The following is a 13,058-nucleotide window of genomic DNA, read 5'->3' as shown; positions in this document are numbered from 1 at the left end:
AACGAAAACAAAATAAATTTTTATAGCGTAAGGTTGTTGGTTGCAAGATCTGGCTATGTAAACCTGTAGAGCATACCGTGTATTATACGTAGACGATTCTTGCACCCAACGATGGCCGGTACCTAAAATAGACGGACACAAGCAAAATATCATTTTACCCAAAAATGGTGTTTAGTCGATTATTGCACCAAACTCTTCAATTATAATTAAAGTAAGGTAGTTGTCAACTGAGTTGTTACACGTTAAAAGCGCGGTAAACCGGAAGGCTTAAGGTTATGTTGCATTACAGTCGGTAACGTAGGTATCTTGCCAAAGGACGTCACCAAAAATTACAAATATCACAAATGGTTTGAAGGTGAAATATCCAAACTGGAGAGTATCAGTTAATATCCAACAAAATATAAAATAAATCCAAAGAGGACATCAAAATACGGGAAAAAAGGGGGATACCAACGAAACGGTGAAAAATTAGCAAACCAAGATACAAAACATAAAAAAAATAATAATGCTGTTACATATCTTAGTACAACTTTATTCAAAACCTGTTCACTAATTGCATCGAGATGAAAACGGATACAAAAGATTTTAATAAAACAAATTATAGTTTTATTTTTTATTCAACATTTGTTTAAATTTATTGATTTTTCTTTTAAACACATTTGATTTTTTTAACGATTCATACTTTTCATTTAAAAAGTTAATTCGAATAAATAATCGTTGTCGAATAAAAAAACGTACTACATGATGGTATTGTTCATCAAATTTTGATGAAATTTGCTTAAACAATTTTCTTGAAATTTTTTAATCGTGGTTTATCTCATTCGCTGACAGCTTTCTTAATCTCAAATTCCATGTCAAATAGTAGGTTTTTGAAGTCATTGGAAGGCATCGAAAGACCCCCAAATGATAGCCTTTCTAATCATGATGGTGCGCAATAATTATGATCACATTTACGTTGATACGAATAATTGCCCAATTCCGGATGCGAAAACTTAAGTTTTTTTACAATCCATCTATGTTTCAATTGCAATAGTTCCGCACGTAGGTCGCGTTCAAAATCTTCAGGACGAAAATGTAATGAACAGACCCTTGCTGTTGTAACGGTAACTTCCTCTTTACATTTTATCAGCTATAGTTTACGAAAATCTTCCTCTTTGGGTATGTTAAAAAACGATATATTTAAACCGATAACTGTTGACACAACATAATTCGAATGAAAATTTTTAATTGCGCATGAAACGGGCATCTAAAATTACAAATTTTAATGTGAGGTTATAATAAGTCATAGTGTGGTGTTGCACATATTCCCTGCCATATTGATTTTAATTACTTTTCAAAAATCAAGAAATCGGTTATTCTTTTTTTACGTTATTATGTATAAATTCATTTATTATTATTATTCAATAGACTTCAGCCAAAGGAAGTCAATTTTTATTTTTACGAATACAAAATCAATTTATAAAAATACTGATTATTTATTTATAATATGTGAGAAAACCCCCACACATAGCTTATCTGTAAATAATTACCTTGTTATTGAAATTATTAAAAAGTTTCTTAACACTAATTACAAATTTTCAACAATAAGTACCGACGGTTTGTACCAAACTTCTCCTCGGTCATGTCCCCAATTACGTCGTTATTAAAGAAAAACAATAAGGGTATAGAGTGGTCGGACGAATGTAATCGTGCGTGGTTAAAAATCCGGGAATGTTTAGTAACGGCACCGATATTAGCGAGACCGGATTTCACAAAAGAATTTGTTATACAAACTGACGCGTCGGATTACGGAATCGGAGCAATCTTAACACAAGAGGGACTTTCAGGTGAATCAGTTATTTGTTATCTAAGTCGAGCACTAACCAATCAGGAAAGAAAATACAGTGTTACTGAGAAAGAATGCCTAGCTGTCTTGTGGGCCGTAGAAAAACTTAGGCCATATATAGAGCACACTCAGTTTAAAGTTATAACAGATCATTATTCTTTAAAATGGTTACACAACCTTAAATCACCGTCAGGTAGATTAGCTAGATGGGCAGTTAGGTTACAACAATACAACTTTATCGTAGAACATCGGAAAGGCAAAGATAATGTAGTGCCGGATGCGTTATCGCGATCGGTTAAACTAGAGATAGATGAAGTAGTTGTAGGTACGAAAAGAGAAGATCCGTGGTTAGAAAATTTAAAAGAGAATGTCGCTAATCGTCGTAATAAATATCCTTGTTATCGCATGGAAAATAACATATTGTACAAAAGGGTTACTCCTAAATATCCAGGATTGTCAAATGATAATGAGTGGAAAATAGTTGTATCAAAAAACGATAGATTAGAACTATTGATAAAGATGCATGATAGGGCAGAAAGTGGAGGTCATTTATTGAATTATAAGACTTTAAGTAGATTGGCTCAACGCTATTATTGGCCAAAGATGCGAACCGATGTGTGTAGATACGTTAAGAATTGCAAAATTTGTCAACAAACAAAGCCAGAACAGAAGGGTCCTATAGGGTTAATGAAAAGTCATGTAATGACTTGTAAACCATGGCAATATATTAGTGCGGACTTAATTGGACCTTTACCGCGAAGTTCTCGAGGTTATATTATATCCTGGTCGTCCTGGATATATTCAGTAAGTTTCCGGTTTGTTTCCCCTTGAGAAGCTACTGCTTCGGCGGTCGTTCGTTGTATGGAAGAAGGAATCTTCTTAACATACGGAGTCCCGGCGGTAATCTTGTCGGATAACGGAGTACAATTTAGGCCAAATGCGTATGAAAAACTGTTGAAATCGTACAATATTCGAAGTAAGTTCACTCCTTTTTACCACGCGCAGTCTAAAGAGTCAACCGGACCATTAAAACAATGCTAGTTGCTTATGTGAATGATAACCACCGCAGGTGGGATCTTTTCCTTCCGAAGGTAGTGTGCGCGTTACGTACATCTAACCATGAGACTACCGGATATTCTCCTTACTTTGTAAACTACGGTCGGGAAATGATCATTGATGGTAATTTTCACGGCGGTAAAGGGGAAACACTGACAAAAGGGTATAATCAGGTTCGGAAACGCGAATTTGGACAATTATATAAAGAAATACACGAGCGATTATTGTTAGCATCGCGACGCGCGGAAAACCATTATAATCTAAGACGACGGTCAATGACGTTAACTCCCGGTACGATAGTTTCTATTCTTTTCTTATATTTCGCCTTCTCTTTAATAGATGTCATTTTCTTAATTCTTTACTTATTTTAAATTTCATACGGAAAAGTTATTGCGCGCAGGTCAAGTTTTTTTTTTCGAAATTGGATTTAGGTTTTCGAAGAGGGAGTCTCACTCTTTTTGGTGGCACGAGACTCAACGTGTAACGTCGTTGTGTAGGCGTTTTGGTTGACATTTTGAGTGATTCATTTGGTCATAATTTGATTTAACGCATCCGAATTAATCGGGATCATCACATCGACAATTTATTTGAGAACAAGTTTAAGTTCTTTCTTACGGTTAACCCGGCTATTTTGCGTTTTGAGTCGATTTACTTTTCACACGTGCGAGGCCTTTAACATCTGAGGTATGTCATAGTAATTTAATAGAAATTTAATCATTCAATCATTTATTCAGACACAATCAATACTTATAATATTTGATAATTCAAAAAAAAAAAAATTTGTTTAACTTAATAATTTAACAATTCCTTTTCTTTCTTCTCTTTCTCCTCCTTTTCTAATTTTTTTGTATCGTCCATTTACTAATTTTTAGGCCTCCTATTTTGGGATATTATTATTCCGGGAATAGTTTCTTTGGATTTTTACATTGGGATTTTTCCATTCCAAAAAGAAAAAAAATCAAATAATATAATTGTATGGTGGAGTGCCTCCCCTCTGCCGACTCCGAATACTTTCCCTCTCCAGAGGAATCGCTGCATAAAGAAGAATCTTACCCGTATCAAGGTCAGAACGTATATGTAAAGTTATTTTGTGTTCATTAATGTGTTGAATCGCTACGAAACCCAACCCTTTTTTTTTTTGGCGCTGAGGTGGAGGGAATGCTATTACGCACCCCGGCTGATTGCGCCTAAGATGTTAACGTTGGAAGATCTACATCAGCCGGGAGTGTGGGGCTACACTAAAAAAAACGTGCTACCCACTAAACCCTCTCCTCTTTCCCCTCGGAATCGCTCATGAGAGCTTTCATCGAGGTTTGAGCCGTACTTGTAATGCAATGGCCATTTTAAACTTAGTTTGTCGTACTTTATCGCAGGGATTCCTCTGAAGTAGATCCTGGGCTTGGTAATCGTCGTTTAGTTAAAAACTCCCCTGTTCTTCTTCGCATCCATCTTGTCGCAATCTTTCATCCAGTTCCTTTTTCATCATAATCTCCCTTACATAGTCCACCACTGTGTGCCATTTTTCCTCCGTTTCTAACATTACCGCCACTATGTTTTCCTTCTGCAGCCTACACTTGCAGATCTCCTCCGCCCTACCTCTTATCACTTTAAATTCTTCACAAAAGAAGAGTGTATGTTCCGGTGTATCTGTTAGCTGGCAATACCAGCACTGATCTGTTTCGCTTTTTCGTATATTCTTTAAATATGTTCCAAATACTCCGTGTCCTGAGAGCGCCTGGGTCACATAGAAGTCCAAGGTTCCCCATTTCCTATTTATCCATGGCTTCACACTAGTTATCAGTTTACCGGCCCAACCTGTGTATCTTTCCCATCTTATCTGCCATTTCTCGACCAACTCCTCTCTAGCTGCCATCTTATGCTCTTTACCATGCCTGTAAATTTGATCCCTTTCATCCACAAGAAGATCTAAAGGTGGCAATCCTGCCAACACTTCAGCGCTTGAACCGGAGATCGTTCTGTACCCGGCGATGCAGCTTATTGCCAGCTTCCTGTTAACGGTTTGTAGCTTATTTCTGTACAGTTCGTATTTGAGTGCATCTTTCCACGCAGGTGCAGCATAAAGGATTATTGAGGTAACCACTTGACACAGGATCTTTCTTTTATATTGTGATGGTCCCCTAGTTCTGGGCATTACTTTACACAGCGCCGTTCTGACTCTGTCTGCTTTATTTACTGTTTCTCTCACGTGAGCGGTGAATCTCAAGTTGTTATCGAGTATTACTCCAAGATATTTCATTGTCCTGCATGTATTAATTATTCCATTTTGTAGATTAAAACACATTTCCGTTACGGTTCTTCTTCCTTTTAATATAATTGCTTCGGTCTTGTGCGCAGCTAGCTCCAAGCCCTGTTCTTTCATCCATCCCGCTATCCTTATATACGCATTTTGAGTTCTATATTTTACTTCTTCTTCATTTTTGCCGGTTACTATTAGCGCCAAATCGTCCGCGTATGCCATTAATTTGACTCCTGTTGATTCTAATTGAAGAACTTCATCGTATGCGATGTTCCACAATAAAGGTCCCAGCACTGAGCCCTGTGGAACTCCTCTGCTAATTTCATAAATACTTCCATCATACTCTATCTGTCTATACGAGAGATAACTTTTAATAATATTTTCTAAATAGTTTGGAATGTATTTTTCATGCACCGCTTGTACTATTTTATCCCATCGTAGTGAGTTAAACGCATTTTTAACGTCAAGTGATATCATGACCACCAGCTCTCTCTTTCCTCTTTTGAACTTATTACTATTTTCCACCACATCCTTTATCTTTTGAATAGCATTCAAGGTAGATTTTCCTTTCCGGAAACCGTATTGTCTTTCTGAAATATTGTGGCCTGTAAATGTCATATGGTTTGTAATTCGGTTTCTCATAATAATTTCGTATACTTTTGCCCATGCATTCAACAAACAAATCGGTCTATACGATGTTTGTTCATCATTGTTTTTCTTGGGCTTTTCTATAAGGGCGAGTCGGGCGCTTTTCCAAATCATAGGAAATGTCTGCTCTTCAATTAACTGACCCAATACTTTTATTGGTAATTCTGGTATCACTTCCGTTATCGCTGTCACTACTTCTGCCGGAATACCATCCGGTCCCGGAGCTTTTTTCTTACGAAGAGACCTAGCCGCAGCAATAACTTCTTCCTTAGTGATTTTTGGTGGATTACTTTCCAGATCTATAGTCCATCTATGGACTTTATCGACCGGAAACAAGTTTCTTATTATCTCTTCCGTTTCTTCATTACTATGAGTAGTAGGCTTTGCAATCTTAAACCGTTTGGTCGCAATTTTGTATGCGTCCCCCCAAATATCGTTTTCCAACTCTTCAACTAAATTGTCCCACGCTTTTCTTTTTTCTTGTTTTATTTCTTTGGTTAGTTGCTTTTTCATTTCTTTATAATTCTCCTGATGTTTACGAATTTCCTGTTCATTTAAACTAGTTTTGTTTGCTTTGATAGCCATTCTTCGGAGTTTACAACAGTTCTTTTTTAACTCCTGGATTTTATTCGTCCACCAATAGATTACTCCTTCTCTGATTTTGATATTTTTCTTTTTTCCAAAAGCTCTGTTACAAATGTTTGTAGTTACCTGCATTAAACCAGTAGGAGTTCCAAACCCTTTACTTTGCCAATCACAGGTTTCCGTTTTTATAACTTTTCTCAATGCGTCTTCAGAGACGTTTCGAACTTTCCACCTCAACACAGTTTTACTGCAATCCACTATTTCGCTTTGAGTTTTAGTTTCAACCAGTATGTCTTTGTGATCGCTCAAGTTTTCGTGTTCTAATATATTAAATGTTACATCGTTTTCTAGCCATCTATCATTGCATAAAGTAACATCTATATGAGATTCTCTGTCACCTCTTGACCATGTCGCTTCTCCATTGTTTAAAATCTTCAATCCCAAAGACATTGCCCACTCTGAGAGCATCTCTCCTCTGTTATCAGTTATCGGAGCACCCCATTCTGTAGACTTGGCGTTAAAATCACCCATTACAATTACGGATTTTTCAGTTATTTTTCTGATTTGTACACCCATTTGATCTAATCTTTTTTGGAAATTTATTATCTGTTCGTTTGGTGGATGATAGCAACCTATTATGGACAGTTCACCCTTTAATTGCAACCAGACAAAACCTTCCCCATCTCCCTGTTTCAAAATCTTAAGTTCTTTATTGTTAATCTGTATGGCTACACTTTGCTTAGTATCACAAAACCAGTTTGCTTCATTTTCAACACGTCTTTTATTTGGTTCCGACACCACTGTCACATCAACCCTTTCACTGATAATTGTTTTTTTTAAAAGGTCCATAGCTTCTAACTTCTTATTCATATTTGTCTGTATTATTTTAATATTATGCACGTTGAATTTAATTGTCTAACCTACTTTGTTGAAGACTTAATTGTTTGTCTTCACATTCAATATTTTCATTGATTTCGTACAGGTCAGCATTTTGGACCTGAACTTCCATCACATCGTCGCTTCTCTTCGCAAGCTCTTTTTGCTGTTTCTTCCTTAAAGATGCCAATTCTTTTTTGAATATTTTACATTTACCTGAACCTGCTCTATGTCCTTCCTCTTCACAAAGAGGACATGCTTCTTCATTTTTGCAATCTGCCACTATGTGGTCTTTCTTCCCGCACCTGTAACACAGTTTGGCTCTATCTGTGCCCTTACATCTCCATGTTTCGTGTCCATATTCCCAACATCTTGAACATCTCATGACATTTAGTCTTTTTTCCAGATTGCAGCTGGTATATCCTATTCTGACCGGCCCCTTATTCATTAAATCACTTGCATCCATTTTTTTTAGTGTAAGAGTAACCGCTTGTGTGTTGTTTCTCATAGGTCGCAATTCGCTCATGCGGACAATCACATTTTTTTTACCTAGCGCAGCTTCTATTGCTTCTATCACCTCAGCCTTATCGACAATTGCATCCATGCCTCTTACATGTATAGTATCCACCTCTTCACCTATTCTTTTGATGCTAGTATTTTCCCCCTGAAGATGAACTATTGCTTTTTGCATCTCACTCAATGCCTTTTCATTCTTTTCTGTAGTTAGAATAACTTTTCCATCTTTTGTGCTTCTAATATTTTTAATCACATCACTACATTTTGTGTTTTTTAGCGCTTCTTTGACAGTTTTCAGTGACTCTTTATAGGTCTTCTCATTGTTGCCTATAACTAAAGCGTACGTTTTTCTTTCTTTTTGTGGCTTTTCCTGTTTTTGTAGCAAATAGTTTTTCGGCATATATATAGTAACCTTAGTCTTAGTATTGTGGAAAATACCCTCAAACATCTTTTTAAGTCTTTCCAAATTAACTCCCTCCACGATATGTGTTGCAATACTACACTCGTTTTCGGTTTCATTTTTTAAGGCCATGATTTTATTAAAAAGGTCCTCTTCCGATCCGTCGTATACAATTTTAAAAATTTTTCTAGAACCTGTTCTTAAATTATCTTTCGTTCCAAACCTATATGTTTGCTCGACAAAGCCTATATCATCCTTGACATGCGCCAACTCTGGAAATCGGTCCTTTAAGAGTTTTTGGATTCCCTTTTCCATAGCTGGGTCGCCTGGCTCCACCAACATAACCTTAATAGTCGAATCCTCTGTATTGTTTGGATTTCCTTCTTTATTCTCAGTATTTTTATATACATCCTCTGTCCAACTTCTATCCGCTACCAAACGCCAGTCCGAATACTTATCAGTTATAGAAAATTCTTCCACCGTACCAACTTCTCTCGTTTGCGTTCCCATGTCTACCATTTTTGGAGGATCCGTTTGTATGTCCGAATCATGCATCATTTTTTCCACCTCCGCGTACTTATGATTCTCAATCCATTCTTGTATTGTTCTCTTATTTATCGCATCCACTTGTTTTTGTAATCTACCAATTAAATCCTTTATTATACGGCTTGTGTTCTGTTCAATCTTTTCGGACAAACCATTTGTCAGTTTTGTAATTGCCTCTATACTCTCTTTTAATACAAAAACTTCCGATATCTCAATTTTTTTATAAGGGTCCACATCCAAGTCCTTTTCCATTGATGTATCCACAACCTTTCTCTTTTTTTGTGATACGCTACCTACCGAAAAGCTTCTTTCATGAGGCTTAACACGCCCTAGATTGCCACTATTCATCGCCATAATTAAAATCAAAAAAAATAAATTTTTCTCAAAGAAAAAGATCGCAAATTCGAATCAAGATAGAGTGTCAATAAAAATCAGCGTGGGTCACCCGTCTGCGGGAGCGGCCGCAGCCGCACTAAACGATGAAGGTCTATCGCCCCGTACTTATCACGACTCGTACACGCGCACGCGCACCACGGACATCGTCGCCATTTATTTTCATGCAGAAAATAAACAAACGACTAAAAAACTAATTTAACACACAAAAATACGTGTACGCAACCAAAAAACTGTTCCTACCTTATTGTTTTAGATTTCCGAAACGGAAAACACCTAGCACTCAACTAGAGTTGCTAAATTAACGGCACAAAAACACATTGTTTAGCGTCTAGGTTCGCTTTTAGGAAAACACACAAAAACACGGAATTTAAAGGTTTCTATCCTATAAATCTACCACTAGGCTTAATATCACCTTGTAAATTAGTCACTATCTAATTAGTTTCGCGCAAATTCACATTTTTTCGATATTTTTTCAACAATCAAACCGCTACGCTGTTTAACGATGTTCACCCGTTGAACGCTCGGTGTGAACTAACCCAACCCAACCCAACCCAACCCTTTTTTTTTTTTTTTTTTTTTTCGGGAGGTTGGGGAAAAATCTGCAGCCAGACACCAGGCCTATGTTCTTGAGCGGCCTGGTAGTGACGGGTTGAAGCCTGTGTAGGTCTTCGACCGTCTAAAAAACCCCTTTCCTCAATTCACCCTTCTCGGAAGGCCGGAACTACGCTGTCGCGTTTTACCCATCAGCCCTCCGGGCTGTTTCGACTTTCTCTCCTCATGTCTACACAAAAACCAAACACACCCAAGCTTTTTGTTATGTATCACCAATAATACGTACCGGGAACGGGGGGGCATAGTGCGCCCCCCCGCGAGGTCATTCTGCGCTTCCTCCTTCCCTTCTCATCACTCTCTCTGTTCTACTCCCATCTAGACAATACAAACACAACCAAGCTTTTTGTCTTGCATTACTCTTAATACATACCGGGAGAAGGGGGGGACGGTTTATCTCCTTCCCCCCCCTGGCCATGATCGGCCTCATCTCCATCCTTCCACCTCCCTTGACTGTCATTTTCCTCGCCACAACGCCATTTCTTCTATGCTCCTTTTGACTATCTGTACAAAACATACACAAGCTTTTTGCCTTGCACTATCAGACAATACATACCGGGAGGGGGGGTAATCCCCCCCGATCCACCCCCATTCTTAATTTACTGTCACTCAGTTTCTGTCTCATTTGCCCCATCTCTATTGGCTTCTCTCTGTGCCTGCCATTCTTCTCTCTCTTTCTCCACCAATATGGTCCTTACATAGTCTGCTATTATCTTCCACCGGGCTTCTCCTTCGAGCATATGATGTACGGTATTCTCTGGTGTAATAACTTCTCCTATCTGTTCTGCTACTTGTCTTCTTTTCTCTATCCATTTTTCGCACTTGTAAAAGGTATGCTCTGCATCATCTTTTTTCCCACAGTTTACACATGCCTCGGTGGGACTTCGCTTGAACTTGTAGAGGTAAGCTTTAAAGCAGCCATGACCTGAGAGGAACTGGCACAGATGATAATCAACCTCCCCCCACCCTCAAAGGTTAATAATACTTATATTTGAGAATTTACTATAAACATTTAAAAATTTTACTTACCTTGCAAATAAATTATTTCAGATTGTAAGGGTAATATCTAAATTTTGGGGTGATTTTTTTTATTTATTTTTTTTCTCGTCGAATTTTTTTTTGGTTTTACTACGTTTCAAAAGACAAGCTTGTACTTTAAACAAAACGTATCGGGATTAATTAGTTTCAGTTTCTTTTGTTGAATTTTTTTTTATTACCGAATATTTTCTACAGTTTTTTTTTATTTTCATTTTAAAGTTAATTTTAACTTCTCCCAAAACAGTGGGTTTCCCATTTATTTAAATTTGAGTTATAATACTTTAGTTTATATTTTCGAATCTTCATTTTTTTTATTATTCAATTTCTTTCTACAATTCAATTTTTTGTTTTTAATAAACCAAATTATTTTTTTTGTAATATCAGGTGTTTTATAGAAATTTTGTATATGTGATCATTGTGTGCCTATCCCTATTCCTGAACATCTACATTTCGTAATTGATGGACATCGCTGTAATAAATTACGTGGCGCCAGATATAAATTAACGAACCTCCCCATCTTCACTGAGCTAGTTGACGTTCGGCGGTGTTTTCATTTTTTTTGGGTTGGCACGGAAGGGTTAAGGGAAAACCATCTTGGTCAAAAATTTTTTTGTTGTTGATTCCGGTACGTAACGGCGTTATACTTCTTGTGTGTACAACCCAGCGGCCCCAAAGGTATATAAGGGCGTGAATTTAAACACCACTTCTTCTTTTACTTCTAGTTTCTCAGGTGGATTTTGTAAGATTGGATGCGGACCCATGGATACCCATTTGTCTTCTAATTGAAACATTGGTAGAGTCGCCACGTTACAATCTACTTCTTCGCCCATCTTAGATAGAATGTGCGTCAACGGAGCCATAAAATAGGTTCCGTTTGAGCTATCTGTCACTGGTAATTCGTTATAACATTTAGTACTTCGGTGAAATTCACTATTGATATAAGCCATTAAATCAACATCCCGAGGATTGATAACATGAGACGTTGGTATCAATTGCTGGTTCTCGACGAAGTACAGAACCAATCTCGGGTGTTCAGTTAAATATATTTCTGAGTAACAAACGTAACTTCTTTTTAAAATGCTGAGGGCAAAAATACGATCTTGATGTTCTACGACCACGTATTTACCGTTGGTATCTTTTATGGTCACCTGTGTTGGAGGTCCATGGTATAAAGTAGTATATTTTGACGTACACTCAACGGTTGGGAGTATATTCCACGCCACTTCCCCAAATGTATCTATACAATATCCATCCAGGTAGGGACAACTTGTTCCACCACTTAATTTGACCATATTTTGTTCCAAACTCAATACAGCGTTGTAATCGCTTACTTTAATGGTAACGGAACCCTGTACAACCACATCCGTCTAGGTTTCGCCGTTTTCAATAAAGGTTTCACCCTTTCATTTACCTCTTTATCAAGCATGCCATGAAAAACTAAGGGAACAACTATTGTGGAATTTGGCGTTATATTGTGAATAAGATGTCTACCCATTAGATTAAGGGATTTCAGCGTATGTATCTTTTTGCAATCCTCAGCACCCAAGGTATGTACATTGGAACTGAGTACACCTCGTACTTCAGAAGAATGGCTATGCATTCCACAATGAGTAATTGAACATGTAACCTCCACCTAGTGATTCGCATGAGACCAACGAGACGAGATGTTCGTAAAGTCTTGTCTCGTCTCGCGGATGAACTAATAAGTCTTGTATCAAGTCTCGTCTCGCAACCTCTAGTCCCGTCTCGTCTCGCTTCTCGTACGAGAGTCTCATAAAAGTATCGAAGTCTCGTCATGCATAATCTTATTGATTCAGTGCAATAAGGAATACTTAAATACTTGCTATAATGTAAGAGTCGGAAGAGAGAATACACTTGTTGAAAGATAACATAATTTATTTGTAAGTAATATATCTAAACAAAATAAAAACTTAACATTATTTTAAAAATGAAATAAGTAAAAAAAACAGCCCTCAGCCGTCTCGGTCGCAAATGATTTTGTTTTTCACCCAATCATTTAGGCATAACAAACATCGTGCAGATTTATTATTAAGCCGATTTCGATGTTTTCTTATAGTTAACGCAGCACGTGAGAATAGTCTTTCCGCCGGGACTGAAGTAGCCGGTATGCTTAAGAGGTCTCGTGCCATTAAACTTAGAATAGGAAATTCAGAAGCATGAATTTTCCACCATTGTAGTATATCTGTGTCTTTATTACATCGAGCCATAGAATAATATTTTTGAAGCTCCTGCATCCATTCTCCTTCGGAAGGCGTAGGATTTACTGCATACAAAGCATCAAAATC

General features: G+C 37.4%; 2 protein-coding genes across 2 annotated transcripts in view; one reads left to right on the top strand and one right to left on the bottom strand.

The window, feature by feature from the left end:
* Nucleotides 1–13,058, top strand: part of LOC111414325 (uncharacterized) — a 190,907-nt gene that overhangs the window by 145,922 nt on the left and 31,927 nt on the right. The window lies entirely within an intron of this gene.
* Nucleotides 7,279–8,961, bottom strand: LOC139432030 (uncharacterized). The gene has a single exon (XM_071200360.1). It carries the CDS (start codon nt 8,959–8,961, stop codon nt 7,279–7,281), a length of 1,683 nt encoding a protein of 560 aa, XP_071056461.1.

The sequence above is a fragment of the Onthophagus taurus genome, chromosome 11, assembly GCF_036711975.1.
Source record: "Onthophagus taurus isolate NC chromosome 11, IU_Otau_3.0, whole genome shotgun sequence".
Classification (NCBI taxonomy): domain Eukaryota; kingdom Metazoa; phylum Arthropoda; class Insecta; order Coleoptera; family Scarabaeidae; genus Onthophagus; species Onthophagus taurus.
The sequence above is the reverse complement of the archived record's forward strand: the minus strand, read 5'-3'. Positions and strand labels throughout refer to the sequence as shown.

What these genes read in the sequence shown, in the direction of transcription:
- LOC139432030 (XM_071200360.1), bottom strand. Translation starts at nt 8,961, where the DNA reads ATGGAAAAGGACTTGGATGTGGACCCTTATAAAAAAATTGAGATATCG.